The 20,530-nt window shown below is 40.5% G+C and overlaps 2 protein-coding genes across 2 annotated transcripts in view; one reads left to right on the top strand and one right to left on the bottom strand.

The window, feature by feature from the left end:
- Positions 1-20,422, bottom strand: part of ZSWIM5 (zinc finger SWIM-type containing 5) — a 167,927-nt gene extending 147,505 nt beyond the window's left edge. Inside the window, exon 1 of the mRNA XM_042462826.1 lies at positions 19,603-20,422. Within this exon, the coding sequence (XP_042318760.1) occupies positions 19,603-20,362 (760 nt within the window). The 5' untranslated portion in view covers positions 20,363-20,422. The remainder of the gene's footprint in view (positions 1-19,602) is intronic.
- EIF2B3 (eukaryotic translation initiation factor 2B subunit gamma) overlaps positions 1-20,530 on the top strand; it is a 601,892-nt gene that overhangs the window by 441,361 nt on the left and 140,001 nt on the right. The gene's annotated exons all lie outside the window — the stretch shown is intronic.

Raw genomic sequence — 20,530 nt, 5'->3', positions numbered from 1 at the left:
CAGACCCATGGCTTTATCAGCAGTCTTGAATCTGGGCTGCTCTAGTTAAGCAATGCAAAGAAAAGAATATAATTTTCGGTTTGTAGCACAGTTTTTCCCCACATTTTTAAAACATTAGAATTCAAAGGGCTCACATGACTGACACATAATCTATATGACCAAGACTTTCCTACTGGAGCAGATTCTGCTCAATTAAAAATAGCTTAAGCAAGATTTCAGTGCTATTTTTCTTGGAGTGTATCAGTATTCAAATACAAAGTGAAAGTATGAAGGACATGGGAAATGGGATTCCTTTTTAAATATATGCTAATATGGGCCTAAACCTGACCCAACTGTCACTTGCATACATTTTAAGGTAGAAATGCCACTTGCCTATACTCTAAAGAAGAAATATGCCATTCCTATTTAATACACATAGGCCTGTTACAGACAGCCAAAATAAAGCTGCTTCGAGTCAGAGTGGAGGTATGGTGTTTCAATGATGCATGCCTCCAAGAGTCCAGAAGTCGCACCAAAGCCACGCTCCAGTCCTTAGGGCTGGAGCATGGCTTTGGTGCGACTTCTGGACTCTTAGGATGCATGCATCATTGAAACACCATACCTCCACTCTGACTCGAAGCAGCTTTATTTTGGCTGTCTGTAACAGGCCATAGTATTTTCAGATATCCAAACCTCAGCACCTCAGAACTATCTCTCTCCCTCCACATATACAGTATGTATGTATGTGTGTGTGTGTGCTTTTCTGTGTGTGTGTGTAAGAAGCATTTGTAATGAGAATACAAGAGGCAGAGTAATTTAGGAGGTCAATCCCAAAGTTTCCCATTACTTTTTAGAATTAGGGTTATAATAAAGAGACAAAAATGAATGCATTCTTTGCATGTGATTGTAGTCATTTTGAAACACAGTCTCCTTTTTGTAATTGCTGTTGCCTGCTACTCACAAAAAAGCAAATGGGTGTGGTAAGCTCACATGTCATGGGCTATAAGAAAGTGAATGTAGCTAGGCCAAGTTTGCCAGAATGCCACAAACATACTGACACTCCCCTCCCAAAAAAATCCAAATAATGCAAGAGTGCCTCCATATAGACAGTTCTTAGTGATACCCACTAAGACACATTGTGCAGCTCTGCCACCTTTCCTTCTTTAGCAGAATGTCTGTGTTCAAAAATAGATGTAGAGTGAGAGCATGAAGAGGGGGACAGGAAATCTGCAAATAGAAAATGACATCGTGACCCACTATGAGATTTCATGAATGAAACAGGGTCATTGCACAATGAAAGCCTCATCCGGAAGTACCCTGCCTCAGAATACACCACGTGAATCATGAAACAGGTCAATGATCAAATAAATACTGAGTCTAGCACCTTGGCATCTAGGTAGACCAAGTTCAACCTTTTCCACCAGCAACATGTCCTTCAAAACAAAACTGTGCCAAAACAAGCACTACTGGCTGTTGAAAAGGCTGTACAGACCAGCATCAAAGGCTGGCATGGGGGAGGAGTGGGGGCGCGGCATCCATACAAGGCACATCCCGACTCTGCCCCCATGCCAGTGTGACGCCATGCCCCCCCACTACATGGCAAGCAGCATCATGGTGCTCCCCTGACGCTGTGTCAAATGCAGCACCAAAGGAGCACCGATAAGCCGCAGTAGTGGCAGCTATTGAGCCCTTTCCATGAGGAGCCGCTTGCCGTGGCCCCGATCTGGCAAAGAAAGAGGCACCCTTAGGGGTGGTCTGGTCAGCCCTGAAATGTTCTGCATTAAAAAAAAAGATGTTGTTTCCTTCAGCAACCACCTTTGGCTACCCAAAAGGCTAATTATAAATACTCACACATACCCACCCACAAATGCAGAAGTGCTTCCCACACAATATTTTAATTTTCTTATACTGATATAACTGGGAACAAAATGGATGTTCTGTTATGTATGAAAGGTACATATAATTACTGCAATGGCTTTCACTTTAAACATATACAGCTGGTGGCCCAATCTGGATCTGATCACGTGTATTTCATGTGGAATAAGGGCAGGGAGAGGCCATATATGCATTGTGTCAATATTTTGCAGGTGTATATTTTGTAATCTGGCATCTATATTGCCAAAGCAGGGGGGGAATTTACCAATTATATTTTTACACACACGATTGTGTACACACTCCTTCTCAAAATGATATTTCTATGCAAATACATTTACCTTACTCATATCAATTGATATGATTGCTGCCTTGAGTCGCTGTACCAGGAGGAAGACAGGATATAAACAACAATAACAACAATAATGTGAAATAATATTCTTTCTTCATTAATTCATTCAGATCAATTTGTGATAAATCCAGCTGATAAAAACAATAACAATCTAAAAGTTCTGCTAGTTTTGTCAAGTTTATAACTGTTTAATTGCCTGACTATAATGAGATAAGAATATTATATGGTAACTAGCTACCATGATGATACCAAATCAACTGTATGATTTATAGCTGATGGTGCCAAACCATCTAAAACCAGCAAACACAACTGCATTGAAGTACTACAGTAGCTTTCATTCTCATGGGAAGGTGTCTCCTTATCCTTGTTTTTTCCCCATCAGCGGATCAAAAATTCAACTCTATACACAATTAGGAGGGTTCAGTTTCATTTAAATCAATGGGATTTAAATAGAGCAGGTATGTACAAGACAAATTCCAGTCTAGAAGCCCTTCTAAACAGGCATTCAAGTACAGTTGGTTCTCAAATACTGTGAGCGTTAGGTGTGCAAGATCCCCACAAAAGTTGAAAAACTGCAAATACAGGTCTGCTAGTTTTTTTACCTGAAAGAACACTTCTGTGGGCATTTCTATGTCCTCCAGCATGATTCTGCAGTCAACGTCCACCACAACAATCAAATCTGCTAATGCTTAACCCACAAATATGGAGGAACAACTATGCTAAAAACTAGTGATGCAAATCTTCATTTTATTTTTACACGGAATAATAAGTAATATTATATGTATTCTCAAATAATTGGTGAAATGAAAGGTTTTGCACGTTTTTTCATGCTTTGGGATATTTTTCTGAAAAGTTTGTTGGTGTAATAAAACTTACTTTTCAGCACAGAAAACTGTGTATTTTGTGCAAAATTACTGTTTTCACTCTGGCATCTATAAACCACTTATAAAAAATCTTACAAAGCACGTTGTTTGTTATTTTGCAAAAATTTTGAACATAATTTTTTTTTTAGCTCTAAAGTCTCAAAAGGAAAAAAATCCAAAAACCTCCAAACATTTTATTGATAGGCTGTCATGATGTGTTGAGACACCCTTTCTCTTCAAAGACAAGAAAATTTCCAAGTATTAAAAATGCCAACTAACCAATAACAACCTAGTTGAATTCTTAATTGCAGTTTCCGGATTTTTAGTTGGAGCTAATATTTGTGAAACAGTCTTGACATTGATTTTAAAGATAATTTGGCACACAAATGATTTTTATGACACTTAAAAAAGGTAAGGAAGCTATGAAGCAGAGACGTATTTTAATTGAGTTGACACTAAAACAGTTATTCAAATAAATTCTTCCTTAACTATCTGGCAATCTCAGTGTTAAATGAAAATATTGTATAGCTGAAGAGGATAACTTTATTCACCCCTATCATTATTATTATTATTATTACTGAAATATTATGGTATATTCAATACATTTCATGGGCCAAAATGTGAGCCCTTCTAAAACTTTGACATGGTGTGCCAGGGGGGAACAGATCACACATAATTTCAGGGCATTCAGCACAATGTTGAATTTCCATGTTGAAAAACAACTATATGTCTCATAAATCCATCATGCCTGTGAACCTCCACAGATGTCAGCCAGCAGAGACTTAGGGGGAAAACAGCATTTGCTGTTTATAAAAGAAAGATGTGGTGCTTGAATTTTCCATCTGCCTACCAAGGGTCCCATCACCATAATACAACAAGAATTCTCTTCAGCTGAATATTTGTTTTATTTTTGTGTCTACTTACCCTCTTGATCTATCTCTATGCTTCCTTTGTTTTTTTGCTTTTAATTGCAAGGTACCTTATTTTAGAGCCCTTGATCTGTTCTAATTTCCCCTTCTACCAATCTAATTGCATTCCCTTCTACCAATGTATTTGCACATACCTAAATCAAGATCCAATCTGGAATTCTTTTAAAGAGATGTTACATTCCTTGCAGTTCTAAAACGAACTATTCCTGATTTAATAAATAAAATAAGATAGATACATATTTTATCTTACAGGTTCAGAAGGTGCAAGTCTGTTACAGCACCATCCAAATAAAAAATTGCCTGTACTTTTCACAGACATGTATGATTGCTGACACCCTGCCAATAATAAAATTGAGTCCCGCTGGGCCATCTATAAAATAACTATAATCCAAAAATTGGTATGCACCAGCTTTTTCTTATTATTATTTTCCAGACATATGGAGGAAAAAAGAGTATATGCCTGTTTATCATTCCTGTATCCTAGCCCTTGTATAATGACCATTCAAAATGCATGCAAATGGAAGATAGAATTGTTGTTGTTAGCTGCCCTTGAGTCAACTTCGACTAATGGCAACCCTGTAGTTGAGATATCTCCAAGACCCCCTTTCCTCCACTGCTCTGAATAGGTCTTATAGATTCAGGCCCATGTCCTCTGAGTCAAGCCATATAACACACAGTCTTCCTCTATTTCTACTGCCTTCTACCTTTCCCAGCATTATTGTCTTTTCTAATGATGTTGTGCATTCTCATAATGTGGCCAAAGTACAACAGCTTCTGTTTAATCATCTTGGCTTCCAGGAAGAGTCCAGGCTTGATCTGTTCAAGAACCCATATGTTTGACTTTTTAGCTGTCCACGGAATTCTCAGCATTCTTGATTTTCTTTTTATCCACTTTCTTCAGTCCTCACATCCGTACATGGTGATAGGAAATACAATAGATTGGGTAATTCTAACCTTAATGCTCAATTGTATTTTTTTACTGTTTAGGATCTTTTCTAGCTCTTTTATGGCTGCTCTTTCCATTCCTAGTCCTCTTCTTATTTCTTGACTGCAATCTCCATTCTGATCACTGTTTGATCCAAAGTATGATACTTTTATTTCCTCACTGTCTAGGTTGAATTTATGTAGATCCTCTGTGGTCATTATTTTTGTTTTATTTATGTTCAGCAGTAAGTCTGCCTTTGCACTTTCTTCTTTGACTTTCCTCAGTAATTGTTCCAAGTCTATGATGTTTGCCAAGTATGGGAGTCACCGTGGGAAAGACCACAAACACCAATGTTTAGAACAAAGAAGTCCACAACTTTATTAAACAACAACAACAACATATCATAGGTTGCCTCCAATGCATGAGATCTGAATCTGTCATCCATTAATCCCTGATTGATCGATGAAACCCAATTGATTTGTCACGGCCAAGCTTCAGGATGACAAGGGGTCACTGGTAAACAACACCCATCGCCCAATGCTAACTGGTTATACGCATATGCGCATCTCCACCCCTTCTCACCAGGGATGCTGAATCGATGTGGCCCCCACAATGGTGACACCGCTGCAATCTCAGCACCTCCATGTCCCTGTTGGACTTCCGATCAAGGGCTATGCAGTTCTGGAAATCACGCCCAACAGATCCAAGACCTATGCAACTGCCTATGAATTTCAACACGGAAAATGTAAGGTACTGCACTTAGGGTGGAAAAAATGAAATGAACAGATATAGGATGAGTGACACCTGGCTGAACAAGACTACATGTGAAAGGGATCTGGAAGTCCAAGTAGACCACAAATTGAATATGAGTCAGCTGTGCGATGCAGCAGCTAACAAGGCCAATGCGATTTTAGGTTGCATCAATAGAAATATAGTGTCTAGATCAAGGGAAGTCATAGTGCCAATATATTCTGCTCTGGTCAGGCCCCACCTGGAATATTGTGTCCAGTTCTGAGCACCACAATTAAAAAAGGACATTGAGAAACTGGAGCATGTCCAAAGGAGAGTAACTAAAATGGTGAAAGGTCTGGAAATCATGCCCTATGAGGAACTACTTAGGGAGCTGGGGATGTTTAGCCTGGAGAAGAGAAGGTTAAGAGGTGATATGATAGCCCTGTTTAAATATTTGAAGGGATGTCATATTGAGGAGGGAGCTAACTTGTTTTCTGCTGCTCCAGAGACTAGGACCCGGAGCAATGGATGCAAGCTACAGGAAGAGAGATTCCACCTCAACATTAGGAGGAACTTCCTGACAGTAAGGGCTGTTCGACAGTGGAGTCTCCTTCCTTAGAGGTCTTTAAACAGAAGCTGGATTGCCATTTGTCGGGGATGCTTTGATTTAGATTTCCTGCATGGCAGGGGGTTGGACTGGATGGCCCTTGCAGTTTCTTCCAACTCTATGATTCAACCACCCCAAAGTTGTGACAGGAAGCTGAAAGAAGGGAGGGTGGGTGGGGAGAGTTGGGCTGTGAATGGCGACTGTTTCTCCATATTTTGTTCTAACAGTGTCCTCTTGTTCTAAGTATAGATTTCTCATCAGGATAATCAAATGTAGTGGCACTCCCATTTTTTAAAGAGCATTCATAGCTTTTCGTGATCTATGTAGTCAAAGGCTTTACTACAATGTAAAAAGCACATGCGGATTTTCTTTTGGAATTCCTTGGTGCACTCCATTAGCCATCATGTGTTTGTAATGTGGTCCCCAGTGCCTCTTTCTTTTCTGAAACCCACGTGCACCTCTGAGGTTTCTTCCTCCATACGACTGGAGTCTATGTTGCAGAATTTGAAGCATAATGTTATTTGTATGGGAGATTAATGAAATGGCCCTACAGTTACTGCTCTCTTTTGTGTCTCCATTCTTGTGGATGGGGATGTATATTTAACATTTCCAGACTGTTGGCCACCGTTTTGTTTTCCACAGTTGTTGGCATATTTTAATTAACGCTGGTTCTGCCTGTCTGTAGCAATTCTACTGGAATATCGTCTGCTCCTGGTGATTTCTTATTCCCATTTCTCTTATTGCAGCTTCCATCTTGCTTTCTAGAATTTGGGATTCATTTTCATATGATTCTTCATTTAAAGAGCTATTCATTTCTTCTTCTCTTTTATATCACTCTCCTGTGTACCGGATCCAATGTCTTACCCAACTTGGACTTGTAGTATGGTACTCTTCTTATCATAGCATATCCCGGCCTTTGGTTTGAACTTCCCTTTGAGGTCTTTTATTCTGTGGAAGAAATCTCTTGTTCTACCTCTTCTGTTGTCTTCTATTCCTCTGTATTGATTATTATAATACAGTAGTTTTCTTTATCCTTGTGCACTAGTCATTTAACAAGTACACTCAGGATTATGATTTTGTTCTTGTCTCCCTTTTGTTGTCTTCTTTCCTTAACTGCTTGAAGTGTTTTATCTGTTGTCCATTGTGTCTTCTCTTTCTATTCGGTCACCAAAAGTGTCCTCTTGCATTCTTTCTTGAGTATGTCCCTGGCTTCTGACCATAATCCTGCTGGTTCCCAGTTAATTATGCTTAATAGCGCAAATCTAATTCTTACATTGTCTGTAAATTCTATTGAGATATTGTTCACATCATATTTTGGAAGACACAATAGCAGATGCATTTTTTAAAGAAATCTATCTTTGACACTTTCCATGAGTGTATTTGTTGCTTTAAAACCTGCTGCTTGAAAAATCCCCTTATAATAATATTTAATAGCACTCTTTTAACATTAACATGAAAGTTTAATTTTATTTTTAAAAAAACCAATGGAAAGTGCTTTCTTGGGAAGGTTAATAAGGTCAGTAAGGGGAACAGCATTTTAATTAAAGATTAATTTAAACAGATATTGTCTTCTATATCAAAGTCCACTAAACATTCCCCCAGCCTACTAGCCTTGTAAAAACCAGCAGAGCTGTATACAGCTTTGCTGACTCCATCATTTCTTTAAAAAAAAAAGCTTAGCCAACTTTTCTGCAAGATAAAAGGTCATGTAGAAATTTATTTTATAGAACCCTTGATAATATAAAGTAATACAAAACAAATACAGGTATAAGAAAATAAGAAAATGTGGTAGCAGGGAAAAGGTTATAGTTTCATACATCTTTACAGTGCAAATTTCAGTTAATACACAGAGAGAGCACTGAATAAGCACTATCAGCATGGCCTCTTGGGAGACCTAGCAATATGTGTGCCATCAGTGCTAAATAAAAATCATGGATTGCCTGCACTTTTCTGCACAACTGCAGCGTGACAATGAGAGAACATCTGTTTTTCAGGCAAAACACTCCAGGATATGCCTGGAGGATATTGTCTCATCAGACTACGTCAAGAAGGATGAAAAGTAACACTCTCTTTTTAGGAGAGGAGGAAAATAGTAGACTGGTCTCCTTCAGAATTTATTTTTAATTATTTGATTTTATGTAAATTCCCCTTTTCTCCAAGGATGGGACCCATGCATTTCTCACTTTTGTTACATCATATTTTTCCATAAACAAAGGAAGAGGTCTTCATTTGTTTCAGCATGATTTTTTCAAGGGAAAAAGTTAAATTTTTACAAAGCTTAAAATATTTTGTTCTTGCTTTGTCACTTTGAAGAGATGGTTGGAGGAGATAATTTGTTCTAAAATATCTTCAAAACACAGACATGCCTATCCAGACAAAATAATTCATTCTGTTAGTTCCTGCAGCTAGACAACATTCACTGCCTTGCTATTTAACCCAAATGAAGCAGGGCAGGGGAAAACAGCACTCTCCCAAATGAACCAGTACTCAGCAGAGTTCCACCCAACCTCTCTTATTAAAACACACTGGGGCATTTTTATTCCCTTTAGTAGCAGGAAACCTGATCTGTGGATGTCATCAGCTGTGAGTGTGAATTAACACAGCTGCCCAGTCTCTACTGAGGTGGGAGAGAACCCAAGAATACTATAAACGCAAGCAATATACCTACGTTTAATTCCTAATTTGCAAGGAAAAGAGCAGGGGAAATGCTAGCAAGCATTTTGCCAAAATACAACACAACCCATGCTGGCGAACAAACAAAGAAGTGAATTATTGTTTCTAATCCCTTTCAAAGGCAGGCTTCAAGATCAATTGTTAGTGAAATAACTGGTTGGTTGTGTTATCTTTAAAGCAAAAAGATAGATGCAAGACAAAGCCCACTCATGTTTTCATAACATATTTGTGTATCTCTTGTGCTTAGCAGACATAAACTGTTATACTGTATTTTTAAAAGCCTGTTTTGCATGATGCAACTTCTCTTGGTTCAGTGTTCATCACTGTCAAGGGATCTGATGCACTTCCAAACGCATTTATGGCATCTGGCTTCAGAAAAGAAATTATGAATGCTTATCTCCATTAAATAAAGGTACATAAAAGACAGTAGCCCTTTTGTAGACATATAATAAAGCACATTTAGCATTCATCATTGTGAAAGTGTACAAAAAAGCTATTTTTGGGGCTGGCCCAGCAGTGTACTCTTGCTCTCTCAAAACCTGGCTGTTACCTACAAAGAGCCCCACATATTATCCAAGCTTCTATGAAGGAGGAAAATTATAACCTGTGGAGGGGCAAATTCATACAGATAAATCATTCAGATAATAATTTTTGCTAACTACAGTTACATCAATCATCTCTTTCAATGTAACCTGATTTAAAACAAAATCTTATTTTAATACACATTAACATGTTAAAAGCCAACATTTAACCTTTCAAAACTGAATCTATGACCCTTTCTCAAACATATTAAGCAAAGTCAGCTTTCCTTCATTAAAAAAACAAACCATGGAGAAAATGTCTAATTTTTAAGGTCAAAATATGAATATTTATCACTGTCAGTCAAACAGGATGGACATCTAGGGCACATTAACTTCACAGAAGAGCATTATGCCCTTGCTCTGCTCTCTCATACAATGCAACTTGAGGTTAAAGTCTGACTAGACTGTATCCTTGCTCATCTCTCAGAAAAACTCTTCTACCAGCCCTACTTCTAAAATGGTCTAGGCATTTACCCTTCAAGTGAGTCGTTTTAATTAGAGGCAGATAAAAATTGATTAATTTAGAAATTATTAATTTTTACTGCAATCACATGTTCCTAGAGCCCAGAATACATCTTGCTGAACTTAATCTGAATAGCCATTTACAGGACTGAATGTAGGGCTGCATTTGCACTGCTGAAATAATGCAGTTTGACACCACTTTAACGGCTATAGCTTAATGCTTTGGAATCCTGAGGTCTGTAATTTGTTGTGGCACCAAAGCTCTCTAACAGAGAAGGCTAAATATCTCACAAAACTACAAATCCCAGAATTCCACATCATTGACCCACGGTAATTAAAGTGGGGTCAAACTGCATTATTTCTGCAGTACAGATGCAGCTGTGGTCTCTAAACAAGAAATGAAGTACTTGTGGCTTTCCAGTGGGTTGTAGGACTACAATTCCCACTGCTTTTTAACACTGGCCACGCTGTCTGGTGCTATTGAGCTTGGAATTCAACAACAAAATCACGAGGGCTATATTTTCCAAAGGTTTGCTAGCTCCTAGGCTATATTTAGTTACAAATCAATATGTTTTAATTGTTATAGGAATCAAATAATATTAATAAAAACATGACATTTAAAATCTGGAATTTTTTAAACTCTTTTCAGTTGTTGAAAAACCAAAAAAAAACAAAAACCTATGAGGATTTACTATGAAGCACCTCTCACTGTGTTCAATGGAGCTTATGCCTTTAAAAATGAGTTTAAGGCTGCAGCCTGAAATTGCCTTGTTTTCAATCTAGTCTGGTGGAGATTAGAACTAGACAACATGGCTTGAAACAAAAATGGATTAAATTGCACCAAGACAGAAATTAATCCCATGATTCTGACAGTTGCACAATCCCCAGGTGGGAAGCTATGGCTGAACTTCATTATGCTTTTAACAGTGATACAAATGAGAGATTTTCAGCAGGTTATCACTTATTACAATTTTCTCTCCTGCGTAATTGTTGGGAGTCCAGTCCCCCTTTGCATGTGGCCACCCTATACACAATAACTTGAGTTACAGACAGTGTTTCCATTGTAAATCTATATCCAGAAATACCAGGGGAAGTTATGCTGGAATAATACAAAGATGAAACTGGTTTGAGAGACACTTTATGTCTCATGGATATACATGTGTTTATTTTCTCTTATTATCATCTCTGATCAAACAATTTTGGGAGGTTTTTCAAATAACAGAGAAAACTGTGTTTATCACTGGTGAACATGTGTGCCCCCAGCCTTAGAGAAAAATGAAATGTCCTTAAAACATATTAGTCCAGCTACTATAGACACAGGCCCGTTGTGTACCAAGTTATCACTATTACTGGCTCCCATACGATTAGAAACTTGGAACTTGGTTAGCTGGCCACTTTGAAATATTTACCAAATCTCATTATAGCCATAGCAGCCAGCATTTGTGTGGCAGCTTTCCCATGTATCAGCCATATATCCTTTACTATGAATACCTTAGTGTATTGTAAAATACACTAAGACTAAATCAGTGTCCCCCAGCCCAATGTTCTTCAGATCTGTGAAACTACATCTGGTGATGCTATGACAATGTTAATTGGGATCTAGCACCTCTGACAGGCCCCCAAACTGGAGAAGACTGCACTGAGCGTTATGAGGAAAGTATTACATGCATGTTATTCACATATAGATCGTGACATATAACTCAGTCCACCATTATGTGTCATGATGGCACAGGACATCTCAAACCTGACTAACTACTTAGTCTCCTAGTTGGCTAAGAATCATATGCAAACTGATCTGCTTCAGCTAAAATCCCAATCCTGAAAATTCTTTAGCAACAACAGTCCACAAACCAAGACAACCAACCCAGTGTTTCACAATTATCACAAGGCCCAGCCAATTAGCATTTTGTGGAGCATACCTCTGTGAAAACCAGACATCAAAGCTTGTCTCTGAGCTTCTTTGAGGTACATTACACATCTGAGTGATGAGTGAAGATCCACAGCAGGCTAGTCACAGAAACTATGTTGAACTATAGATACCCTAAAACATCATGTTTTGAGTTCTCATTTGTCTCAATCTATCTGTCAAAAAATCAACAGTTCATCTATACTGTTAGCTTTTTTTTTAAATTGAAATATAAAATAACATATATTAACACTACAATAAAACCAAAGACAACAAAAGAAACAAAAAAATTCAACGAATACAAATACAAGCACATTTCACACCTCATAATCACAAAATACAATACATACCTCACATCAACCCTCACACTGACTGTTATGAATAACTATACATAAAACAAAAATAAGACTTCCTGAACTCCAAATAAGTCATAATTAGTCCTCATTACATAACCATTCCAGCTTATTATTAAATTGAAGGAATCTTTATACATCTGTAAATAAAGTTCTTCTATCAAATACTTTGTTACCTCTGAAGATGTGATTTCATATTATCCATAAATATGTTTTGAGAAGCATCTAACTTCTGCTTCATGTGATAAACAAGATCTATAAATTAATGTCTATGGTTGGATGGAGAAGGACTTCTGGACCAACAGAGACCTTTCCTAGCCTCTGCTCACTTCCCAAAGATTTAAGGTTTGGAAAAAGCTTTCCTTTTGAATAAAGAAAGAGAAGGTGGTTTTCAAAATTAAATGCCACACAGGAGGGGACACACAATTACCTGGAGTGAGGAGGGGACAGCTGGGGAGGATTAATTCCTCCCGAAATTTGGTTCCCACAGATAATAGTGAAGTTACACTTTAAATTTAACAAATCAAGAAGAACCGTAAATGTAATCTTGTATTGTGTTATTCGAACAAGCAGGCAAGATTGTGGCGGATAATCGTAAACACTTAGAAGTCCACTACAAATCAATGGCACTTATTTTTGGAGTAAACATGGTATAGATTACGGTTTTTAGGAGCAATTCACCAACCACTTTTTGATGTATAAGTACTCCTATTGTCTGTCACTGGAAAGCAACACCAACAAGCAGTTATTACATTCATCTCAGGAGCAAGTTAACACATCCCCCCTCCCCCGGTTAGTTTAACTTTCCAGTGTTTTGATAAATTTAACTAACTTTGCATCCTTCTCCTCTGAAATGTTTTCAGAATAATCGATTTTGACACATAAAAGCTTTAAAACACAGTTTAACAGGGCTAGATTTTATCTACTGATGCCACTCATCCCATAGCTGAGAAGGGAACTTATGAAATAGTTGTAGTTCTGCACAAAATTGTAGTTCTGCATCTTGGTGTGTTTGTTTGACATATAGTTGGTCAAAACATGATAGATGTCCCTCTGCAATGGAAAGCCTGATACCACTTGTTCTCAACAGGTTAATACTGTTCATCCTCCACATGAGACATTGGCTGATTCCTTGAAAACAGTCTCTCACAAAGACATTTTTTAAAAATACTACTCCAAATTTTTCATGACAGTGCACAAGTTTATGCAAATGAAAATGCCAGTCTTACATACACACACACACACACACACACACACACACACCATTTTCACATGTTGATGTTTGGAGAGGTATTCTAGTTTAATTGCTGTCATTTTGTCAGCTGGAGTTTTTCAGCTGGATAGTCATGACTCACAAACCTGATACACCTTATTGTGCTGGATCTCAAGATACATTATTTGTTGGTTATGCTTGTTTCTACAAAAAAATTAAAATACTAATACTAATAAAAACTACAACAGTATCAAAAGACTGTGAAGGTGTGAGAAAGGTATCAAAAGCACATTCACAACATGATCCTGGAATTGTGTCCAATAGGACCTATCCCAAGTAATCATACAAAGGACTGCAGTAGTAGAATGTTTATATAGCTAATTACAGAAGGACAGAGCCATCCTGTTTTCGATCCCATTGAAATCTGTTAGACATCAACTAGCAGACAATATAATCATATGCATCTCTATGCAGAAGGGAAATCCCTGAGTCTATTTTTAACTTTTCTTCATGGCTGCACTAATAAACTAAAAGATTCTCCTTTTGTGCCTATGGCTGGAGTACACACATTCCATGCAATGTACACAAAATTCTCTGTAATTGCTCCTACCCAGGATGAATCATGCAGCGTACTACAGGTTTCCTGGTGATATGTTCTATATCATTAGTTTAATTTTCATGGCTGCAAGTGTAAAAATGTACCTTACCTTGTCTGAAACTGTCCTGTAATCACTAAAAGCAATTGGGGCCCGTTACAGACCACCCAAAAGGGGCGGTCTCGGGCCACTGCCGGTTGCAGCGCGGAGGAGTCTCAGCAGCCAAATCGCGCGATTCCTCCGCGCTGCAAAGAAGGAGCACGAAAATCGCGCTCCTTCCAGCAACCCGGAAGAGACGCCGCAAGTGCCAAAGCGCACACTCACGGCATCACTTCCGGGCTGCGACATGCGGATGCAGAGAGTCCGTTACGTCAAAATGGCGGCGGCCATGGCTGCCATTTGTTACGTAACAGGGTAAGGAGCGTCTGGAAGAGACACCCCTTTTTCAAAATGGGGCGTCCTAAGGACATCCCTTATAGCGGTCTGTAACCCGCATAGACTCCCATTAAAATCTGAGGCACCTGCTTTTGAGTATGGAAGGGTGACAACTTGAGGACAAACTACACCAAGTCAAAAGTACAAACTAGAATCTTGTTGTTTTTAAGGCTGGATAACAAAGGCTGTAGTAAACAAGATTTCTTCAGATGCATATGAATATTTATATGGATTTGTAATGAATTTGTAATGAGTTCATTACAAATTAACCCCCACCTTTGAAATGTTTGGATCTGGATGGAGGATTCCTTACAGACAACACATTTGCAGTAAATCCCAAAGTTCTCCATTCCTTTTTGAATTTGTCCAATATTACTATTGTTGCCCTACAGAGCTGAGCACATATTATAATACGAACAGCCGTTTATTAAAAACATAAGAATATTTGTGTCCAGTAGCTTTTTAAACCTGAAAAGTCAATTTAATGAGCCTACTGAAGTCAGGCTTCAGTGTGTTTAAATTTTACTAAGCATGGAGGAATTATTAATTTACTACATACATGCCTGCTACCTCCAGAATAGCAGGCACGAAATGGTTAAATATAAAACCTTATGTCCAGACTACCTCTAATGTTTTTGATAGCTTCAGAATAAATATTTGCTTGCCTGCATTTGGAAACGGCATTGGATACTTTGAAACAATACCAAGTTTGCATGATCAGACATTAAAGAATACATTAACTGAATAGTATCATATTATGAACATACAGAACTGCAGAACTGCAGGTGGCCTTTATTTTAAATTAATAACCTTTTTTATTTGGTGGCCAGGGGATTTTTCCCCCCCTTAACTATAAAGAGTCTCATATATAGGCCAGCATCAAAGTTCCCATTTCAATGCAAATGCTTCCAAGATCAACAAACCACTTTGTTGGTTAGGTTTATCCTACCTTAAACATTAATAGATATGGTTACTAGTACAAATATGGAAAGCATTATGCCCACCATCTGCACAAGATAAACACTCATCACTTTCACAGCATTTTGTTTTATTTAAATTCTCTTTCAGCTTCTCTCTAGGAAGAGGCTTACAGCATTATGCAAATGTTCACCGACTCCTTTCCTTATTGAATAAACAACCTTTCATCTCATTCCCCATAACTGTTATGAATTTATCTATAGCTTGCAAACTTTAAAAGGCATGGAAGGGAGGTTCCACAGAAGTTGACAACCTCTTATTGTCATTCACTACAAAGGTAGCCATCCCGATGTTATAGGCATTAACACAATAACACAGTTCAGCAAGAGAACTTTATACATAACAAACTTAACCAGTGGCAGTTTGCAGTCAGGTTTTGCATGTTGGGGACATTTTACTGAACAAAGCCTGGTGCCATGTTTCCAGAAGACTGTTTTAGCCAGTCATGGCTCCATGAGATGGCAATAATACAGACATGTTCATGGCACATATATAAGCATAGGAAAGCCTACATAATTGTTGGATTAATAATGCAGCTTTACAAACCCACAAGTTTCCTCCATTATTTATGAAACCTCTACTTTCTCCATAGGTATTTTAATAATAAGCATCTTTAGAAGAGGCCTTCCAAGTGCTGCAGAAAATACTGACAATAAAACAGAAAACAAATTACTGTACTCTGTAGATTCTGAAGGCAAGAAATGTTAGCGGGTATGTCCCTTAAAATTATTAATTCGTAACATTACACTTTGCATTTTTATTACTGCCACAGTAATAAGATGTCTTTGAAAAAACTGAGTTCCTAATGAATTCACGGTACAGAACAAGTCCTGAGATCTGCAGTCACAACATCCACATACAGTACTACTGAGTCACCAACTGCAAAATCCACTGCTAATTTCATGCCTGTTTTGATAAGAAGTTTAATCAAGCATTTTTTCCCCTATTAAAGCCCAAATCAAATTGAAATGTTCTGTAATATAAAGGTGGCAACCTCTGTGGTCAATGAAACGTTTCATTCAGATTCCTTAGAAACATTTTTCATTCTTATAACATTGTTTCACGTCAACCTCTTCGTTTTTAACTACCTTAAAGGTGACATTTATTTACAAAGTCCTGATAACCAAAGCCTTTGTTGGTGGCCGGGGGGAGGGGCAATATAAATTAATTATGTTTAAAAATAATGAAGTAAACATTTAATATTTATTTATTTATTTTTATTTTTTGTTGAAGGTTACTATAAATTTGTAAAAAAAAATCTAAGCATCATTGCATTTTTCAAAATTACTACTAGGTTCTATCATTTTTCTCCTCCCCTCCCCTTTTAAATTGGAAAATACAGACTGTAAAGCTAAACAATTTTAAACGGCGGAAATCTCACACTATACTTCGTATACAATGGCAATGGGCCTCAATACAAAACGAATTTACATTTCACATTTGAAAAATAAAGTCCACCTCAAATGCCCGCTTAATAGAAGCTTTCATTCCATCCATCTCCCCTAATAATGTAAAACAGATTATTTTTGTGCCGTACTGTATGTTAAAAAAACCCAGCTCTCAGGGGGTAACTAGGATGGAAAGAAACAACCTTTTGTCAATCAGTCACAAGCCTCTGACAAGGAACCTCATAATGAACCTTGTGTTGAATGTCAATAAAGTCAAGAGCTTCATTTTCATTTTTGGTTTCCAGTGGAAGGAAGAAAAGGCAATGCACAGCAAGAAGAAAGGGAATGGAACCAAACTCTCCATAGTCTGGCAGCAGCCAAAGTGAAAACATGTCAGGTCCCCTCCTTTGCTTGTTCCTCTGAAATAATCCCTGTGCTGCATTAATTAGATTGCCAAGTATCTGGGTAAAAGACAGAATTAGTCTTATTTTTTTGCACATTGAAAACAATACAGGCACCACTTTTTCAAAGGCAATTTGGACCTCCTAGAATATGTATGGTGGCATATTCTAACCCAGTTGAGGAGTCTTCCACCTGATCCACACAGAGGCCGCTGCATCCACACTGCACAAATAATCTGGTTTGACACTGCTTTAACTGCCACAGCTCCATGCTATGGAATTCTGGGGATGGTAGTTCAAACCAGATTATGTGTGCAGTGTGGATGCAGCCCTAGACCATTTTGGCTACTCCAGGATCAGGGGAAAGAGGGTGAAAAAGAGGGTCTTTGCAAAGAGGTAAAGCCATTTGGATTACTGTATATACTCATGTACAAGTCTAGAAATTTTAGTCAAAAAATTGACCCAAAAAAACCTGAGTCGACTTATCCACAGTCAATATAGGCACTGTATATATGTAGAATTTTGTAAGATCTGTGGCATTGTTTTCCTTTGCATTATCCTATAGATCCTTTGTGACATGCCCCTAAGTTTTACCCTTGACTTATCCACGGGGTCATATTGAAATCCATAATTTTGATCCCAAAACTTGCCCTCGACTTATACATGAGGTTGACTTATAGTCGAGTATCTATGGCAAGAGTTTGGTGGGTGCCCCAAGCTGGTACTAAATGGAGGCCTTTTTGCAAACTTCGCCCACAAAGCCATGAGCCACAGACACCTTCATTTTCAAAGAAAATGACAGGGATGGAAAGCTGGCTCTGGTCTGGAGGCCTCACAAAACCAGAAAGAGCTCTCCTCCTTGAAAAAGGACCCCCTGAGCTTCCCTCCCCCAGAGAAGAAAGAAGGCAGTGGGAAAGACTACTACTGTCAAGGAACAAAAGGCTGCCAGGGAGAGAAGGAAGGAAGGGGAGGGCAGGCAAAGAAAGAAGAAGGAAGGAAGGGCCCAGCATCAAGGGAGGAAGGAGGGGAGAAGGAGAAGGGGAAAGAGTTGGGAAGGAGGGGGAAGGGGGAAATCTAGACACAAACATATAGTACATCAATCATACATTTATATAGATATAGACATATAGATATATATAATTAGAGGGAGGGAGGGAGGGAGGGAGGGAGGGAGTGTGTATGAAAGGTGAGGAAAGGGGAAAATATATACATATACATAAATAATATATCTATATAGAGAGAAAGAGATATAATTAGAGAAAGAGGGAGAGCGTTTGAAAGGTGGGGAAAGGGGAATATATATATACGTATATATACACACACATAAATAATCTGGCTATATAGAGAGATATAATTAGAGAGAGAGAGAGAGCGTTTGAAAGGGGGGGGGGGGGAAAATATTCACTTATACAATACATAAATAATATATTTATATATACCATAGAAAGATATATAGATAGGTATAGAGAGAGAGAGATTGAAAGGGGGGAAAAGTCATATATAATTTCACCTTTCAAACTCTCTCTCTCTCTCTCTCTCTATATATATATATATATATATAATTGTATATTATATATGTGTGTATGTGTACGTATACATATAATTTCCCCCTTGCCTCACCTTTCAAAGTCTCTGGGACAGGAATGGACTTTGAGAGGAGCAGGGTGACCAGATGTCCTCACTGCAAAGGAGGACCAGGCAGCCCAAAATGGAGGGCACTTCTGGAAAACATGTAGGACATTCCCAAATCAAGGTGAAAAACACTCCTATCAACAAAGGAGGACCAAGTGCTGCAAAATGGAACAACTCGACAAGAGTGTGGGAGGTTGCCAAAGCCAGGCTGGAAGCCCTGAGCATGGCTGCTTCTTCGGGATGCTCCCAAGGGAGGGCCTTTTGGGATTCCTCCTGGGCAGAAGGGGGCAAGGGAGGGAGGGCCTGCCCTGCTGGGAGGAAGGAGAGGCCTCAGGGTCGCCCTGCACAGAGACAGGGGTTCATGGGATCCTTCAGCTGATGCTTCTGAGGGAGGGATGCTCCAAAGGGAGGGCCTTTCGGGGATTCCTCCTGGGCAGAAAGAAGGGCAGCAAAGGGAGGATATATTCTGAGGAAGAAGATGGAAAGGGAGGAGATGTCTTCTTGGAATCAAAGGTGCAGAGGGAGGATACCACCGGCATCCCGGTCCGGTGCGTCCACACTGGAGACCTAGCCCGCTTCGGCACCGCTTTGACTCCGTTCTCAAGGCTATGGAATTCTAGACCCAGAACCGACTCCAGCTCCCAGGCTTCCCTAGCCTTCAACCCGAAAAGGAGCGAAAGCGGGGCCAAAGCGGCTCCCGGCTCCCGTCCTCAGCCCTGACTCACCGACTTGGAGGACGTTGTCGACGGCGCCGGCCTCCAGGAGCCGGATGCCCCTCCGGAAAGGGAGCCCCTCGGGGGCAGCAGCGGAGGCGGAGGCGGAGGCAGAGGGCCCGGCTCCTGGGGCCGGGGGAGGGCCGGCGCCGGTCGGGGCTGCGGAGGGAGGCATGGCGCCGGCGGGGCTCTCTTCTTGGGGCGCCCCGGGGCCCGAGGCTGCCGGAGGGGGGTTCCCCCCGAGGGCCCCCGCTCCGGGCGCCGCGGCCGAGGGCCTGCCTCCGGGCTGGAAGCTGGAGTACATGCGGATCTGCCTCTCGCTGCGGGGGAAGCTCCAGTAGACGATGCGGCGCTGGACGGGCTCCGGGATGCGCTGGAAGCGGCCCTCCACGCGCTCGAAGGCCCAGCTGCCGGCCACCCGCTTGGCCGCCGCGTCCAGCAGGGACTCCGGCTGGAAGAGGGGCAGCCGGCGCCGGCGGGGAAGGAAGAAGGCGGCAGGCGGAGGAGCCGGAGCCGCAGCCGGAGGGGGAGCCAGGGAGCCCGGGAAGGGCCCCGGGGAGCCATGGCCTCCCGCCAGGGCCCCCGCCGAGCCTCCTCCTCCTCCTCCTCCTCCTCCTGCGGCCCCGGGAGGGAGAGCGGCCAGAGTGGCCCCTGCAGCCCCCGCCGCCAGCAGCCCCCGGGAGCAGCAGAGGCGCTTGGGTCCCCCCGGGGATCCCCCCGAAGAAGGCAGCCGAGGAGGCAGCAGCTCCTCGCCCTCGCCGCCCTCCGCCATCGCCCCCCACTGCCAGCCGGCGCCGAGTGGGCTGCTGCCTCCCTCCCTGCCTCCGCCGGACTCCGGACTCCGAGCAGGAGGAGGAGGAGACTGAGAGGGAGAGGAGGAGGAGCAGCAGCGCCAGGCAGGGAGGGAGGCAGGGAGCCCCACAGAGAGAGAGAGAGAGAG

This window comes from Sceloporus undulatus, chromosome 4 (genome assembly GCF_019175285.1).
Source record: "Sceloporus undulatus isolate JIND9_A2432 ecotype Alabama chromosome 4, SceUnd_v1.1, whole genome shotgun sequence".
Classification (NCBI taxonomy): domain Eukaryota; kingdom Metazoa; phylum Chordata; class Lepidosauria; order Squamata; family Phrynosomatidae; genus Sceloporus; species Sceloporus undulatus.
Note: the sequence above shows the minus strand (reverse complement) of the source record. Positions and strands in the feature narration are given on the sequence as shown.